General features: G+C 59.6%; 1 protein-coding gene across 1 annotated transcript; it reads left to right on the top strand.

Moving 5' to 3' along the window:
• The first annotated feature begins 350 nt into the window (after nucleotides 1–350).
• CCM2 (CCM2 scaffold protein) lies at nucleotides 351–12,515 on the top strand. Its single transcript, XM_086614628.1, has 10 exons — nucleotides 351–362; nucleotides 4,031–4,054; nucleotides 4,391–4,474; nucleotides 4,676–4,859; nucleotides 6,693–6,829; nucleotides 7,945–8,080; nucleotides 8,299–8,356; nucleotides 9,122–9,260; nucleotides 10,112–10,250; nucleotides 12,235–12,515. The coding sequence occupies exons 1-10, from the start codon at nucleotides 351–353 to the stop codon at nucleotides 12,513–12,515; spliced, it is 1,194 nt and encodes a 397-aa protein (XP_086470754.1).
• Nucleotides 12,516–17,803: the final 5,288 nt, after the last annotated feature.

Consider the following 17,803-nt stretch of genomic DNA (forward strand, 5'->3'; position numbering starts at 1 on the left):
CAGGAGGTGGGACTGGGGTCGAGCTGTGCCGAATGGATTTCTCCTCCTCGCCTCGCCTCGCGCCCGGCCCCGTCGCTGCCAGACTTTGCCGAATCTTAACCAAGGACTTTGTTTCGTCGCCGTTGCTGCGTGGGACAGAAGGAAGCCGCGGTTCTCGCACTTCCTGGCTGCGAGCCGGCAGGCGGGCGAAGGCTGGCGGGTGCTCCAGCCCTTCGGCACGGGCCGCGAGCGGCGGCAGCCCCCGAGGTGGGGGCGGCAGCTTCTCTCCTCGCCGGGAGGTGATCCGGGTGAGCCAGCGAGGGCTCCGCGCCGGCACCGCTCGGTTCTGCTCTCCGTAGCCGGCCGCTTCGATGGAGGATGAGGTGGGTGCTGGGTTTATGTCGTCTCTCCGAAATGCAGAAGCTGTTGGTTTCGCGTTGCGTCACGCCGGGCGACGCCTCAGCCGTGGATTTCGGCGCCCCAAATCCTCCTTCGAGGAGAGCCCGTGGCTCTGCCACGAGGTTTGGAGGTGCGGGATGGTGGGGAACGATGGTCCCGTCGCAGCATCCTCCCAGCCCTACGCAGGCTGCCCACATCCTCGAGGGAAAAGTGGGAGTTTCTTCTGGTTTGTTCCGTATGGATTGAACCGGATCCGGCAGCCTCGGCACAGAGAGGTGAACCGAACTGGAGCTGCCGGACCCCAACTGGTGGAGGGAGATGTGGCTGGGGGGGGACCGTTGTGATACAGCCCTGAGCCGGGCGGCAGATTTCTGCCTCTCTCTCTGCTTTAATTCCTAAAAGGTGCTGGTGGAACGGGATCTTTATGCAGCAGCAGCCAAGGTTTGGGGTCGGACACCCTCGTAGCCGGGGTGGCAGAGCCAGGGTCGCGCCCGATGCTCCGGTCTTGGCAGACAGACCTGTTCATGTTCAGGATTTTCTTCTCTCTGAAGCTCGGCAGGAGCTGGCTGGGTTGCGCAGCGCAGGGTGCTGCTCTGTTTCGGGATCCCAGCTGAAGGGAGGCATGTTTTCCCTAAAATCTGCAGCGCTCGGCGGTGCTGGCCCTGATGTTGTAACGGCAGAGCTGGTTTGCGAGGCCAACGTGGTGCAGCTGTGTTTCCTGTCCTTTTTGCCCTATAAACTCTCTATTTTTATCACCCTGGTCCAAGGGACGTTTTTCAGGGCCGGGCTGTCCCCAATGTCCTTGTGGTGCCGGGCTCACTCTGGGATTTGATAATAATATTCAACCAGGAGCTTTTCCATCCCACTTTCCCACCCTAGTACGACGATCTCAATTTCTTTCAGTCTGGCTTTGATCTCTTTTGTTCCTGTAGATCTTTCACACTCGTCTGTGGTGAGAAAAACGACGAGAGAGGCTGAAGCTGCCTGATGGGAGCAGGTCCCACCAGTGCACCTGAAGCCGAGCGGGAAGGGACGCTGCTGGGAGTAGGTGACGGTGGTGGTGATGCTCCCCCACCAAGTACAATCATAGAATCCCAGAACGGTTTGGGTTGGAAGGGACCTCAGAGAGCATCCAGTTCCAACCCCCCTGCCATGGGCAGGGACACCCTCCACTACACCAGGTTGCCCAAAGCCCCATCCAACCTGGCCTTGAACACTGCCAGGGATGGGGCAGCCACAGCTTCTCTGGGCAACCTGTGCCAGTGCCTCACCACCCTCAGAGGGAAGAATTTCTCCCTCAGATCCCATCGAAATCTCCCCTCTTTCAGTTTAAATCCGTTGCCCCGTGTCCTGTCACTACACGCCCTTGTCCAAAGCCCCTCTCCAGCTTTCCTGTAGCCCCTTTAGGCACTGGGAGGTGCTGGAAGGTCTCCCCGGAGCCTTCTCTTCTCCAGGCTGAACAGCCCCAACTCTGCCAGCCTGTCTCCAGAGCAGAGGTGCTCCAGCCCTCCCATCATCTTCGTGGCCTCCTCTGGCCCCGCTCCAGCAGCTCCATGTCCTTCTTGTGTTGGGGGCCCCAGAGCTGAAGGCAGCACTGCAGGGGGGTCTCAGGAGAGCAGAGCAGAGGGGCAGAATCCCCTCCCTCGCCCTGCTGGCCAACGCTCAAGCGGTTTAGACGAAGGGTTTGCAGTTCTCCTTGACAGTGGTTTCCAAGGCAAGGTCCTGGAGTGGCTGGTGGCAAGAGATGAGCCGAATTTGCCAGGAGCTCCTGCTCTTTGAGGTTGCAAATTACTCCGTGTTTTTCTGAGCAGGAGCACTTGGTTTATATTTAATTAATTCGCCTTTCGAAGAATCTTCTCCGTCTCTCTCTAGACCGTACGGCCCTTTTCCTTGCCCACCAAAGCATGGTTGCCCCAGGGGGTGGGAAGCAGAGAGCATCACTGCGGTGGGACGCGCAGCCGGAGCCGAGCGTGTGCGGTGCCTCGGAGCTGCGTGGCCACGGGGAGCTCTGCCTTTCCCCTCCACCCCGGTGTTTACCACCACCGTGAATCCTGAGCATTGGATCTACCCGCTTCAAAACATCCCTTCGAGCTGGGAATCTTGGAATTGCAGTCTGTGCACGCTCCCAGTGGTGTCACCATCGGGCAAGCTGGTGTAGAGCTTGGTGGGGGATCTACTACACCGGTCAGGGTCAGCTCTGCCACGACATCTCCTGGGCGTGCAGCGTTCCCAGGGTTTTCCATGCCTAGAAGGACGGTGGTGATGCTCCCTCTATAGCTGGGAGCCCGTGTGTGCACGCTGCTGCCAGCTGGGCTGGGGCTGGCTCCTGGTTCTGACCCGAACCCAGCACTCAGTGGTTTGGGAACACGAAGACCTGGTGGTTTGGTTTTTTTTTTTCCCCCCATCTCTTGGGTCACGTACTCACGTCTGTGGGGCTCCCCTGAGACCTTGGCAGCATCTCGGCCTGTTCCTTTTGCAATCCTGTGTCGCCGGCGGGGAGCGAGCCGCTCGCTGCGAACGCCGGGTGGAATGTCACGCTGCGCTGGGGCGAGGGGAAGGCTGCCCGCGGCTCGCTCCCTCTCACGGCTCTTAATCGGAATGTTTATTGGTAATTTTTTCTGAACTGAAAGGTTGCGCAGTGTGAGTTTGGGAGGAAAGTGGTTTGTTTTGGTAACAGGCACTTACAGAATCCCAGAACGGTTTGGGTTGGAAGGGGCCTCAAAGATCACCCAGTTCCAACCCCCCTGCCATGGGCAGGGACACCCTCCACTACACCAGGTTGCCCAAAGCCCCATCCAACCTGGCCTGGAACACTGCCAGGGATGGGGCAGCCACAGCTTCTCTGGGCAACCTGTGCCAGTGTCTCACCACCCTCAGAGGGAAGAATTTCTTCCTCAGATCCCATTGAAATCTCCCCTCTTTCAGTTCAAAGCCATTGCCCCGTGTCCTGTCACTACACACCCTTGTCCAAAGCCCCTCTCCAGCTTTCCTGTAGGCCCTTTAGGCACTGGAAGGTGCTGGAAGGTCTCCCCGGAGCCTTCTCTTCTCCAGGCTGAACAGCCCCAACTCTCCCAGCCTGTCTCCAGAGCAGAGGTGCTCCAGCCCTCCCATTATCTCCGTGGCCTCCTCTGGACCCGCTCCAGCAGCTCCATGTCCTTCTTGTGTTGGGGACCCCAGAGCTGAAGGCAGCACTGCAGGGGAGTCTCCCGAGAGCAGAGCAGAGGGGCAGAATCCCCTCCCTTGCCCTGCTGCCCACGCTGCTCTGGGTGCAGCCCAGGACACGGTTGGCTTTCTGGGCTGCCAGCACACAGTGCCGGCTCATGTTGAGCTTCTCATCCACCAGCACCCCCAAGTCCTTCTCCTCAGGGCTGCTCTCCATCCATTCTCCGCCCAATCAGTACTTGTGTTCTTGCACTGTGTCGTGGGAAAGTGGTTTTCAGCGGAAGATCTCACACACGTTGTTCGTAGCTCTAAAACCAGCCTGTCCACCAGGCTGTGAGTACAGATGGGTCCGGAGGAGCGCTGGGTGGGGGCTGCTGCTGGTTTCCCCCTCATTTCGGTGCAGAAACTCCCCTTAACCCCAGCCCCTCAGCCTTTCCCTTTCTCTCTCCAGCCTGGAATAGTGTCTCCTTTCAAACGAGTCTTCCTGAAGGGTGAAAAAGGTCGGGATAAAAAAGCCCAGGAGAAGGTGACGGAGAGACGGCCTCTGCACACGGTGGTGGTGTCCCTTCCTGACCGCGTCGAACCAGATGTGCTGCTCAATGACTACATCGAGAAAGAAGTGAAGGTACCGTCTGCCCGGCTGGGGCTGGGGCTCGTAGAGACCTTATAGGTGTGAGGGAACTTCCATGCTTCCAGAACTTCCAGGGGTATTTAGCAGCTTCTGACGCACTGATGTGGGGCACCAGCCCGTTGCTCTGTGTTGACGGTGTCTTTCTTGCAGTAGGTGGCGTGTTCGGGGCTGCGCTTAGCTTGCACGTGACGTGTTAAGGGTTTGGTTCTTCTTTTCCAGTATTTAGGTCAACTCACATCCATCCCAGGGTACCTGAACCCCTCCAGCCGCACGGAAATCCTGCATTTGATCGATAACGCAAAGGTGAGCGCTCGTCCCGTTGAATGACCCGCTCTGTGTAGTCTCTAACATGCACAGTGTGGAAAAAAAAGGATTTATAGAGCTTCCTCAGGGCTGGGTCCTGGCCTGGCTGATGTCCTCCAACCCCTGGGAGGGAAGCCCATTACCAGACTGTTAGCAACGAAGAAAGAGTTCAGCAAATTAATAGAAATACGTTTATTTTAGAGAGCACACCAGCTCCCGGGGCAGCTGACCCAAGAACACGATGCTGTCATCAGTCTCTCCGCCTACAACATCAAGCTGGTGTGGAGGGATGGAGAAGATCTCATCCTCAGGGTCCCCATCCATGACATCGCGTCTGTTTCCTACATCCGAGATGACTCCTCTCACTTGGTCGTGCTGAAGACAGGTAGGTTGTGGCCAGCACGGGGTGGGGCTGTGGCCTTGTGTTTTGGGGTTACTGTGTGTTTTGGGGTTGTGGGGCAGAGCCCCACAGCAGCCAGTATTGTCCTGGTGTGAGATGGCAGCCAGCTTGACCAAAAACAGGACAAAGTTCCGTGGCAGGGGGGTTGGAACTGGATGATCTTTGAGGTCTCTCCCAACCCAAACCGTTCTGGGATTCTATGAAAGGCAATGCTGGGTAAGAATAGACCAAAATAATTGGTGTCCTTCATAGAATCCTAGAATCCAAGAATGGTTTGGGTTGGAAGGGACCTTTAGAGGTCATCTAGTCCAAACCCCTGCCATGGGCAGGGACATCTTCAACTACATCAGGTTGCTCAGAGCCCCGTCCAGCCTGGCCTTGAACACTGCCAGGGATGGGGCAGCCACAACTTCTCTGGGCAACCTGTTCCAGTGCCTCACCACCCTCAGAGGAAGAATTTCTTCCTCGGATCTCATGGAAATCTCCCTTCTTTCAGTTCAAAGCCATTGCCCCGTGTCCTGTCACTACACGCCCTTGTCCAAAGCCCTCTCCAGCTTTCCTGTAGCCCCTTTAGGCACTGGGAGGTGCTGGAAGGTCTCCCCGGAGCCTTCTCTTCTCCAGGCTGAACAGCCCCAACTCTCCCAGCCTGTCTCCAGAGCAGAGGTGCTCCAGCCCTCCCATCATCTCCGTGGCCTCCTTTGGCCCCGCTCCAGCAGCTCCGTGTCCTCCTGATGTTGGGGCCCCCAGAGCTGAAGGCAGCACTGCAGGGGATCTCCCGAGAGCAGAGCAGAGGGGCAGAATCCCCTCCCTCGCCCTGCTGCCCACGCTGCTCTGGGTGCAGCCCAGGACACGGTTGGCTTTCTGGGCTGCCAGCACATGGTGCCGGCTCATGTTGAGCTTCTCCCCAACCAGCAGCCCCAAGTCCTTCTCCTCAGGGCAGCTCTCCATCCATTCTCCACCCAACTTGGACTTGTGCTTGGGATTGCCCCAACCCACGTGCAGGACCTTGCCCATAACCATGAGGTTACACAGCCCCACCTCTCCAGCCTGTCCAGGTTGATTTACTGACTCTTAGGAAAGTTTGGGATCTTAATGTGCAGTAGTTGATTCTACGTTGCCCATCCTGCTCCAGTCTGTGGGATCCTTTTTGGATGTCAGCAAGGAGAGGAGGTAGAGGCAGCTCCTCCAGCCCGGTCCCCACACGTGTGGGACCTTCCGTGCTGTTTGCAACCCTTGTGCAGGTCGCTGGCAGGATTTCATCGTGGTGCTGCGTGTCTAAATGCCCATGCTGGGTAACCGAGGTGGCACCCATGGCTTCTGCCACACCTCACTTCTTGTGACAACTGGAGAGGGCCCCGAGCTGTCCTCAGCAGCTCTGTGTGTGTCAGACCCGCGTGGTCTGGGGGACGGCTGAGCTGCTTAGAGGGTGGAATGACAGAGACTTAGGGGATTACGAACCCCGTGACAGCACGGGACGGTCTGTAGGATAAATGGGCTGTGACTGAGAAGGCTGGAATTCTGCTGATGGATTTCGGAGCTGGCTGAGCCACGGAAATGAAGCCGGCGCTTTACAGAGTTGTCTGAAACCAGCGCTGAATTATAGGATTTTCATTCAAAGACTTTGGCTTTCAGTTGGGGTTCCCGGGAGCTCCCTCCTCCGGGATGTTTTCTCCCGGCTGCGGGATCCTCTGCTCTCCTGCTTCAGGGGCTTTGCCGTCCCCTCCAGGCAGCCTGCTTGGAGGACAGCTCACCATGCCAGGACTCCTTGCTGTTCTCTCCTTGCCTTGACCGTTCCATCACGATGTCTCTCTCTCTCAGCTCAGGACCCCGGGATCTCCCCAAGCCCGAGTCTCTGTGCCGAGAGCTCCAAAGCCCTGACCTCGGGCTCGCTGTCCGAGAGCGGGGTGGTTCCCGTCGAAGCGTGTTGCTTGGTGGTCCTGGCTACGGAGAACAAAGTAAGACTCAAACCACTCGATTAAAACCCTGTCCCACCTTGGAGTCCCACCAGAGTCACTCTCCGATTGCGATGATGCCGGGACTGGGCTTGCTGGGAGGTTTTGTGGCCCTTGGACCAGGGTGTCCCCAAGCTCTCAGGTTGATGGTGGAGAGCCACCATCCTGCTCTCACCAAGTGTCCCCTCTGTTACGTGACCAGATGTTGACCTGGCCGTACGTTGTGTGACTCACACAGGCCCAGTTTTAAGACTGCAGGGTGTGGGTTGGGCTTTGCTGGTGCACAAGGTGCCACGTAGAGGAGGAAACCTGGTCCCTGCCAAAGCCCTGAGACCTGGTTCGGACACGAGAGGGTATCAGAAGCTGGTTTTCCCTTGGTAGTGGTACCTGCTGCCCGGCGCTTTCTCCTGCAGCAGGAAATCCGTAAAGACAACTGAATCTCTCCCACATTAAGATTTTGCTAACCGGGGAGTTTTCCTGATGCTCACCTGGAAATTTGTTTCATCTGGTGGCTGGATCCAGAGATTTTGATCTCGGCCCACGCGCTCCTACTTCCACAACAGGAACCCTTTGCCTCCAGGGTGGGGTTTCGCTCCCCTTGTTTTCAGCTGAAACACTCCTTGGGGTCCCTGCGCCTGTGTGGGATGTAGGTTACGTAGCCGAAATCCCAGGAAGCTGAACCAAGGGGTAGGACAGAGCATCGACACGGAATCTGGGTGCTCATTAATAGCTGTGAGCTGATGGCAGAGCATCCCATCTCCTATTGCCGGGGTCTGGCTGGTGGAAGAGGGCTGGGGTGCTTCTCTGGCAGTATGGGAGGGTGATGAGGGGCAACATCTCCGGAGTTTGTCTCCTCTGGCACTGAGGAAAACCCCAGGGGACAGCAGGAGGTGGCAACGAGATTCGAGATTTGTCACCTCCAGCCCTGGAGACCCTGTGGGTCAAGCAACATCCTGGATCTTGAACGAGTGGGTTCCCTCTCCTCGCTGGGAGAACAACCCCCTTCCAAACACAGCACATCGCTTGTCCCGCGTGGTGTCCTCACCGTAGGGAGCTGAAGAGAAAGGCCACCATGATGTCTTCTGCCTTCCACCAGCCCTTCTTTGCTCCCTCTCCAGGTGACCGCCGAGGAGCTGTGCTCACTTCTCAGCCAAGTCTTCCAGATTGTTTACACCGAGTCCACCATAGACTTCTTGGACAGAGCAATATTCGATGGGGCGTCCACGCCGACGCGGCACATGTCCTTACACAGCGGTAAGTCCGTGCTCTCCCCGTTTGTTTCTTACTGGGCCCATTTGAGAGTCTCTCCTCATCTTCACCAACATCCATCGCCTCCTTCTACCACCCTCTGAGGTCGGAGCCAGCCTGGTGGCTTCCCTCCTGCATGGTATTAAAAAAACCACCCTCCTCTGCTGGGAAAAGCACCGAATTTCTCCCTCTTAAACTCCACATCTCGCATGTTTCCCTTGCAGATGACTCTTCCACCAAAGTGGACGTTAAGGAATCCTACGAGACGGAAGCGAGCACTTTGTAAGTGACGCACGGCACGCACGCTCGGCGCTGTTGGTGCCCCGGAGCGTTCAATCCCCCGGAGCGGGAACCGCTGCGCTCTGCGCTTTGGGAAGCTGCTGCCCAGTCTGCCTGAAACGGCGGGCTGTGTTCCCACTGTCCGCCTGCCGAGCCGAGCTCCCTGCCCGGATTGTGCCGCCGCCGCGGGTTTGCGGAGCGGGTCACGTCCGCAGCGTACGTGCGGTCCCCGGTGGCGGCAAAGCAGGGATGCCACGCTGGCCCGGCTGCTTTCCCTTGGTACAGTCCACCTGGAGTTGGGATAAGGGTTTGCCCCAAACCCCTTTATTTTGGGAAATTTTTGGGAACTTTTTCCCTCCTGAATCAGTGACTGCTGAGAACTAGCATTTGTGGGCTGAAAACCTGACATAAACACACACCAGTTGTTTAAAATTGACCGATGTGATTTGAAAATGTCGCCTTCGACACCAGAATAAGGTGTTTTGTGATATTGATTTTTCCCAAAATGAGAAAGAAGTGGGAGGGGGTTGATGCCCAGGCAGGGCTTTGTTTTCAGCGGGTCACCAGACCAGTATAACTCAAGTCCGCCGTGCTTTGCGGAGCCTTCAGGTGCTCCCAGGAGCAGAAGGCTCCCAGCCTTACTGTAGAGAGCACTTCACCGCGTGCCTCCTCGCTCTTCCAGGCTCTCCCGCGCCGCGACCACCAGCCACAGCGATGCAGAAGGTGCCCGAGGAGCTCTGGAGCACTCACGATCTGTTTGCATTTCAGTTCCTTCCCGGAAACCTTGGATGCAGGTGACAACTCCCCCTCCTCCTTCTCCACGCAACAGTCTCCGCACATCAAGACAGTCAGCGAGAGTGAGCTGAGCACCACGGCGACGGAGCTGCTCCAGGACTATATGATGACGGTAGGATGCCCTTGGGTTGTGGGGCAGGGTGGAGGGGTTTCCTTCCCTTTAGGGTGTTTGAGTGCTCTTGGCATGTGAGATTCATAGAGTCACAGAATGGTTTGAGTTGGAAGGGACCTCCAAGATCATCCAGTTCCAACCCCTCTGCCATGGGCAGGGACACCTTCCACTACACCAGGTTGCCCAAAGCCCCATCCAACCTGGCCTTGAACACTGCCAGGGATGGGGCAGCCACAGCTTCTCTGGGCAACCTGTGCCAGTGCCTCACCACCCTCAGAGGGAAGAATTTCCCCCTCAGATCTCATCGAAATCTCCCCTCTTTCAGTTTAAAGCCATTGCCCCGTGTCCTGTCACTCCACACCCTTGTCCAAAGCCCCTCTCCAGCTTTCTTGGAGCCCCTTTAGGTACTGGAAGGTCTCCCCAGAGCCTTCTCACCTCGGTGTGTAGAACATGAGCCCGTGCTGGTGTAGGAACATCCTTTTCATACCATTTGTGCTCGGAGACCTCATGGAACCTTGACGACCTCACATCCTTCCCTGCAGGATCACTCCCACCTCCTTGTCCCCTCTCACCGTGTAAAAGCCCGTCACACCATCCACAGCAGTCCGGTCTGTCACTTCACGAGTCCCAGTCCCTGCGCACGCTCACAGCTTGTCCCCCTTTGAAAGCTGGTAGTGGGTGGCACCAACCTGTCCTGCTTTTCCGTTGGGATGAGCTGGTTCATTACTGCAGCTCTTATCAAATAGCAGTAAATCCAAGAAACACCATTCCCAGCCTTCCCACCATCTCTTCCTCCTAAAAATAAAAAAAAAACAAATCAGTGACCTTTGCAACGTGCTGCTTTTCCCCAGCTCCGAACGAAACTCTCTTCCCAAGAGATCCAGCAGTTCGCAATGCTCCTGCACGAGTATCGCAACGGGGCTTCGATCCACGAGTTCTGCATCAACTTGAAGCAGCTCTACGGGGACAGCAGAAAGTTCCTGCTCTTAGGTGAGCGTCAGCTGCCGGGAATTCTGCTCCTGAGCCCTCGTGACGTGCCCGGTACCGATGGCTGACGCACGGGCCTTCCACGTGGGTGATGTGATGGGGGGTAAAGGGGTGGGTGTGGATGGCACGAAGGTTCTTTGGGGTGTCACCAAGCAAGGAATGACGCCTCAGTCCATCTCTCCTCAGAGATACCTGTTTCCAGAGGGCAGCTGGGTCCATCTAGCCTAGGCTGCCATCTCAGAGGCTTGAGATGCTCACCTCTCCCTCCTGGCTGCGGAGGGAGCCTGGGTACCTCCTCCAGACCCAGCACGGGGCTTTCTGGTACCTGTTGGTAGCAGGAATCATGGAATGGTTTGGGTTGGAAGGGACCTCAAAGATCATCCAGTTCCAACCACCCTGCCATGGGCAGGGACAACCCTCCACTACACCAGGTTGCTCAAAGCCTCATCCAACCTGGCCTGGAACACTGCCAGGGATGGGGCAGCCACAGCTTCTCTGGGCAACCTGTGCCAGTGCCTGTCTCCCAACAGTTCTCCAGGAGAGAGGGGTCTGGTCCTTGGCCAGCCACACGGTGCCCGACGCCAGGCGATTCCGGTGTTGGATGTGCTGTTTATCCAGGCATGTTGAATCCATGTTCCCTAGAGGAAAGGTGTGCACCCTGGCAGGGGACCAGGACCATGGTCAAACTGCTCAAACTCCCAGCTTTGATTTAGCTTTAATAATGTAAAAGATTAACGAGAGCCCGTGGGCTTGGGGCAGGAGCACACGGGCCTCACCTGGTATCTCTGCTCCAGCCCTGGCATGGGCAGGATCTAGGCTGGGCACTGAGGTGTCCCACACCCCACAGGAGGGGCTGTAGGGCTGGTGCTGGGGGGCATCCCAACAGAGCAGGTGCCAACACGGAGCCACCTCTCGTGCCTGAACAGCGGTGCTGTGTGTTTTCATCCTCTTTTAAAAGCAGAATCTGCCAAAAAGCGCGGGGGGGACGCTCGGCGGGGCCGACGTGCCGCGGGGGAGAGGGGCGGCTCTTTTCTTCCCTTTGTCCCGGTGATCCGGTGGCGCAGCCGCCTCCGGCACAAAGGCATTTTCTTGCCACGACACACATGCTGCCGACTCGCTTTTAACGGCGCCGGTGCAGCGGCAAGGTCGCCGTGCTGGGAGGCCGATTGCGTATCCGCCTCGTTTTTCCCAGCCTGGCCAGGCGCACCGGTGCCGTGGTCTCCCGGGACAGAGCTGGGTTTCACCAGGGTGGGCAGGGTGAAATAGAGAAGATGAGGGCAGCAAATCTTCTCCCTGGGCTCAGACTGTGCTGAAAAACCTCCACTAAAGGTTTTTCTTTCACATTTTTGAGTGCCCAGAGTTTTTTTTCCGAGCGGTTTGGGTGGTGGCTGGAGCCCTGAAGCTGGGACTGACTATGGGAAGCAGCAGTGAGGGATTTTAAGAGTTAAAATCCTCAAAGGCTCGTTAGCAGCATGCCCCACCTGCATCCCACTGGCCCTCTCCGCTCTTCCCGGCAGGTGCCAGCCACCCATCGGGCCCCACAGCAGGATGTGCGGAGCAGGGACAGGGACAGGTGTCCTGGCAGCTGCCGCTGCCCGCGCTCCTTGGGCACTGGAGTCACCGCCTGGTGCCGTTACCGCCGTAAGCTCAGGAAAGCCAAGCAATATGTTTCGGTGAGGAATTAGAAGACGATCCTTCCGAGCTCGGAAAAATCCCACTTTAGCAGGATTTTGTCCTCGGTGGGCAGCGGCTGCCGTTCTTGGGTGTGAGTGTGAGGTGTGGCCACAAGCTGGAGACTCCAGTAGCACCAGTCCCCCGCCGAAACAGGCTTCTCTGCAGAACCCCGTGCCGTTTTGGGCAGCTGGGCTGTGCCGGAGGGCTCAGAAGCCCCCAGGAATTTCAGACAGCCGAGCAAATCCATAGGGAAACCTGTCCTGGGTGTCCTCTCTGCGTTCCCATTCTCCTCGTTTTTCCTTCCCTGATGCAGGTCTCCGTCCCTTCATCCCGGAGAAGGACAGCCAACACTTCGAGAACTTCCTGGAGACCATCGGCGTGAAGGACGGCCGGGGCATCATCACAGACAGTTTCGGGAGGTACAGGCGGACTCTGAGCACCACCTCCAACTCCACCACCAACGGCAACGGCGCCGCCGGCAGCTCGGACGACCAGTCGGTCCCATCGGAGGAGGACGAGTGGGACCGGATGATCTCGCACATCAGCAACGACATCGAGGCGCTGGGCTGCAGCATGGACCGCGATTCCTCCTGAGCGAGCCGGGCAGGAGAGACCGGAGACACCGCGCCTGCATCCCGACCCTCGCTCCGCAAGAGGTTCTGGGGCACCGCTGGGATGGCATTAACTCTCCCATCCTCGTTAACGGCTCCAAGCAGCCGGTGCCCTCTCGCCGCGCTGCGCCGGAGGACCCGGGGCCGGAGTCCAACCCGCAGCCGTCCCCGTTTTGGTTTTGCCGGCGCAGCGGGAAGCGATGCTAGGGACAAAAGTCAGCTCCAGCCCTCCGCCTGGTTTACAGTTTTGCACATGGTAGCCCTCATGTATCTGCTCTCCTCCTCCTCTTCCTCCCTGGTTTGTTTTGTTTTTTTTTTTTTTGAATGAAGTTTACCACAATGTGAATTATTTAAACTTATTGTCAATGTTGTCGCAACGTTTCGGCTCCAGACCCGCAGGAGAAGCCGGCGATGCCACGGTGGCGGCGGATTCCGGCTGCTCCCTGAGCTTTGCCGCTGCAGCCCGACATGCGAACCCCATCCGTGTGTCCCCCCCTCACCCGGATTTGCGTCCCTCCCCCGAGTCCGGGGGACCCCACCACCCTCCCTGCCAGCTGTCCTGGGGTTCGTGGTGCTGGCAGGAGGTCATGGGGCAGCTGCCAGGGCACCCCAGGGACCATTTCATCCCCCCAGGGCCACTACTGGGAAGGGAACGCCCACCCAGGACCCACTCCTGGGATTCAGGGTGCGGTGCACACCTTGTATATGTTTCCATACAATTATAAATACACACTTATTTTTTTTAAATCTGTATCCCCTGCCAGAGGGGCACTCCTGGGGGAGATGCTGTTTGGGGTGGGGGGGCCCCAGTTATCCTGGAGCCACAACCAGGAGGGAAGGATGGGGCTGGAGGAGGGATGGGACACCTGGGCAGCACGCCGGGGCGCAGCCAGGGTCCCTGGCACCCCGTGCGGCTCCAGCAGGGTCCTTTGTGCCCATGCCAGTTGCCGGAGCCCCCTCCCAAACTGGGGATGCCCGATGGTGGTGCTGGGGGGAGCTGGTCAGTCCCCACTCCGGGTGCTTTGAGGCCAGACACTGGCTCAGCAGTTTTGGGGGGATCCAGCTGCCTCCTGCACATTCCACTGCGCTTTGTCCCCCTCTTTGTCCCCAGAGTCTCCCCTGCCCCCCTGCCCAGTGCCTTTAATCCTCCCTCTCCCTTCTCCAGCCCCCGGCTCCCCACCCCCAGCATCTCCCCACTTCATCATCACCCTTACTGGGCTCTCCTCCATGCTCTCCCTCCCCAGCTCCAGCCGTTTCTCACCTGCCTTTCCCGGGATCGCAGCCGCCGCCGGCCCTCGGTACGATCCTGCACAGAGCCGCCATCCTACGCTGCTTTAGGCTGGAGTCAGGGTGACCCCCCCCTCTGCTCTGGGGGGGTCCCCACAACCCCAATCCCTCCTTCCCCTGGACTTTTAAGGGGTTAATGTGGCCGAGTCACTCCAGTGCGCAGCTCCCCGGGGGACACAGCATCCTCCAACAGCCTTTTCCTTCCAGTTTGGAGGCTGATAAACTCCAGAGTGTGTGTGTCAGGGGGGGGTATCCCAAAAAGCGGGTCCCCCAGCTCCTGGAGCCAAGGCTTTGGCCAGGACACGTCCATCCCAGAGAGCATCTTCTCTCGGAACAGAATTTGATGGAGAACCTCGAGGTTTCCTCCTCCTGGCACGTGTTTTCTACCGAGGAGGAAGATGAGGGTCCCGGCTCCATGTCCCCCCCCAGCACCAGCTACGGGGTCCTCAGGAATTGAGGACCCAAGATTTTCCTCCTGCTGAAGCCCAGGAGGTGTTTGGCCTGAGGGGGGGGGTGCAAATTTTAGTGCCTTTTATCATTTACAGATTAAAACGGAATCGCACACGCGGATGCTCGAGTCATTAAAGACTTCAGGAAATTTGGAAGAAAAGGGAAAAAGAAAAGCCCTATTTTTGACGTGATTGTACATGGAGAGCTGTAAATTTTTGGTTTTATATTAATTCTGGAAAAAACTCTGCATCGCAGCTTTCTGTGAGCAAGGGGGTGGCAGCAGCCAGGGGGGTTCCACCACCTCTGGTGCCCCATCACCAGCCCAGGAGAGACCCCAGACCCAGTGGGGACACGGTGGGGGGGGACCAGGGTGGGGGGGACATGGTCCTGGCCGCTTTCTGTACGGAATATTTGTTCCGGGTAAATACAGTTCTGCACCTGACGCTGGTTTGGCTCGTTGATGACATCCCTTACTAAGCACTCCCAAAAATTAGTAATGGGGTGGGGGGCAAAGCCCTGACGCCTGACACACCCCACTTCCCCAGGCACCCCGTCCCAGTTACAGCCCCCACTGGTCGCTGTCTCCCCCTACTGCCACTGGAATTGGGGGTCTCCCCCCACCCAAAACACCTTTGGAGACAAGATGCCGCTGAGATCCGGGGCTGTCCAGACTCCCCACCCCTGAGCCAGGGCCCCCCCAAATCAGCGTGAGCGGAGGCGGGGTGCGATCCAAGTGATACATGAGGCCATTTATTGAGCGTTGCAGAGGAAGAGGATGATGGGGGGCAGAGGAAGGATGGGGCGGGGGGGGGGGAGTAACTGTGCATCTATACAGGGGGGCCGGGACGTCCCCAGCTGCTACATGGTCAGCTCCTGCGGGGGGGAGAGAGCAGAGTCAGGGACCCCCGGCAGCAGTTTGCACCCCAAAATTTGGAGAAGGAGGACAAAGGGGCGGGTGAGGGAGAGCCCCCCCCCCCCCCCCCCAATTCCAGCTACTCACCATGATGGCGTTGACGATGTCGTTGTTGTTGTGCCGCAGCGCCCGCACGGCTTTGGGCCGCGAGACGTTGGCCTGAGCCATCACCAGCTCGATGTCCCGCACCTCCAGCCCCGTCTCGTCCACCTGCAGTGGGGCAGGGTGGGGGGGGACACACCGCCGTCACCCCCCGCTCCGTGCCCCTCGCCCACCCCACCCCTCCCCAGCACCCACCTCCTCCTCCTCCTCGCTCTCCTCCTTGATGGCGAGGGCCGGGGCCGTCTCGGTGATGAGGGGCGAGTGCTCCAGGGGCACCTTGAACTTCTCCGCCGCCGCCTTGTGCACTTGCTGCGACAGGTCCTCGATCTGCGGCGACGCAGGGTCACCCACCCGGCCCCACGGGTGAGACCCCCGGACCCCCCGCCCCCACCCACCGTCCCACCTTGGCTTCCCCGAAGACGATGTAGATGTCGGACGCGGGGCTCTTGAAGACGTCGGGTTTGGTGATGACGAAGAGGATGTTCTTGGACTTGCGGATGGTGATGCGGGTGACGCCGTGGATCTGCCGCAGCCCCAGCTTGGACATCGCCTGGGGGGGGCACGGAGGGGTGACCCCACATCCCCCCACCTGCCTGGCACCACCACACCCAGAGCAGCCGAGGTGGAGCCCCCCAGCAACACCCCAAAACCCACAGGTAACAGTGAAACCAGGGATGGGGGACAACATTGTCCCCTGGCACAGCCAGTCTAGGCCCCTCCATGGGACAGGGGACCCCACGTCACCCCCCCACCCCAGTGCTGAGACACCCAGGGACCCCCCCAGAGTGGGGACCTGCCCCCCAAGACCCACAGCTGCCCCATGCTCAGGGCTAATCCCCCCCTCCCCACACCTGGATGGGGACTCCAGACCCATGGGGGACCCCAAACCTCACCCAGGGACCCCCAATCCCACCCAGAGTAGGGACCTGCCCCCCAACACCCCAGAACTGCCCCATGCCCAGGGCTCATCCCCCCTCCCCAGCACTGGATGGAGACCCCAGTCCCATGACAGACCCCCAACCTCACCTGGGCACCCCCAGTCCCACGGAGGACCCCCAACCCCACCCAGGGGGGGTCCCATCCCACCTTCCGCGCCTTCTTCTCACTCCGGCTCTGCTTGGCTTTGCTCACTGTCTCCTCCCCGGTGCCCAGCGAGTGGGTGAGCTGCGCCTGGCAGAGAGTGGGGAGGGGGTGAGGGCAGCCCCAGCCTCACCACCCCAAGTGGGGAAGGGCCCCCATTACCCACCCCCCGCCCTCACCTGGGTCTGTGCTGCCGCCGGCTCCGATCCCTCCGGCTCCTCCAGCTCCGGGATGGACTCGTCGTTACTCTCCGACTCGTTACACGACCCTGCGGCCAAGCAGAGGGGTGGGATGAGAGGGGTCCCCCCAAAAATACACACCCATGGGGGGGTGGGTGTTGTCACCCCCTCCCAGCCCCAGCCCCTCACCTTTGTGGTTGGCCTCGCAGCGGCGGGGGGGCCGGGGGCTGCTCCTGGCGCAGGGCGATGCTGGCGGCGGCGCGCAGCCGCTGGATTTCGGGGCAGGGGTACGGCGTGTCCCCCTCGCTCGAGGAGCTCGACTCCGACTGCAGGGACCCCCGGGGGGGACCCCGGCCCCCCGGTCCCGCCTGCCGGCCCCGGGATTCCTGCTCCTTCTGCAGGGAGGGCTGGGGGGCTGCTGGACAGGGGAGGGGGGGGCTAAGCTAGTGGTGCCCCCCCCTCCCCCCCCAAATCCCCCCCTCCGAGGGGTTGAACCCACCCTGCTGACCCCATCACCCACCCTGGGACCCCCCAAAGGGACCCTGAGCATTCCACCAGTGGGTGACACCCACCCTGGTCCCACACAACACCCCATAGCAGTGGGGGGGGGCTGAGCTGGTGGTGCCCCCCCTCAAAATCCCCCATCCATGGAGCTGAACCCCTCCTGCTCACCCCCATCACCCACTTCGGGACCCCCTCAAAGGGATCCTGAGCACCCCACCAGGGGTAGCACCCAGTGACACCCACCCTAGCCCCCCACAATACCCCACAGTGGGGGGGGGGGCAGTGGGGGCCCCCCTCCCTAAAATCCCCCTCCATGGGGTTGAACCCAGCCTGCTCACCTCCATCACCCACCCAAAGGGACCCTGAGCCCCCCACCAGTGGGTGATGCCCACTCCAGCCCCACATAACACCCCATGGCAGGGGGGAGGGGGCTGAGTTGGTGGTGCCCCCCCGAAATCCCCCCTCCATGGGGTTTAAACCCAGCCTGCTCACCCCAGCACCCACCCTGGGACCCCCAAATGGGACCCCCAGTAACTGCAGCCCACCCCAGCCCCACTCCACACCCGGTGGTGATGGGTGGGGGGTGCTCGGGGGGGGGGGTCTCTCTTACCCTCAAGGTGCTTCCTGGTGGGTGGCGGGACAGACGGCCGCCCCTCGCCCGCAGGGAGCCCCGAGGTGTCGGGGGGGCCACGGGCCGGATCCTGCCGCGGTGCTGGCAGCGCCACGGCGAGCGGAGGCACTTGGCTGATTTTGGGG

Source organism: Tauraco erythrolophus, chromosome 7 (genome assembly GCF_009769465.1).
Source record: "Tauraco erythrolophus isolate bTauEry1 chromosome 7, bTauEry1.pri, whole genome shotgun sequence".
Taxonomy (NCBI): Eukaryota; Metazoa; Chordata; class Aves; order Musophagiformes; family Musophagidae; genus Tauraco; species Tauraco erythrolophus.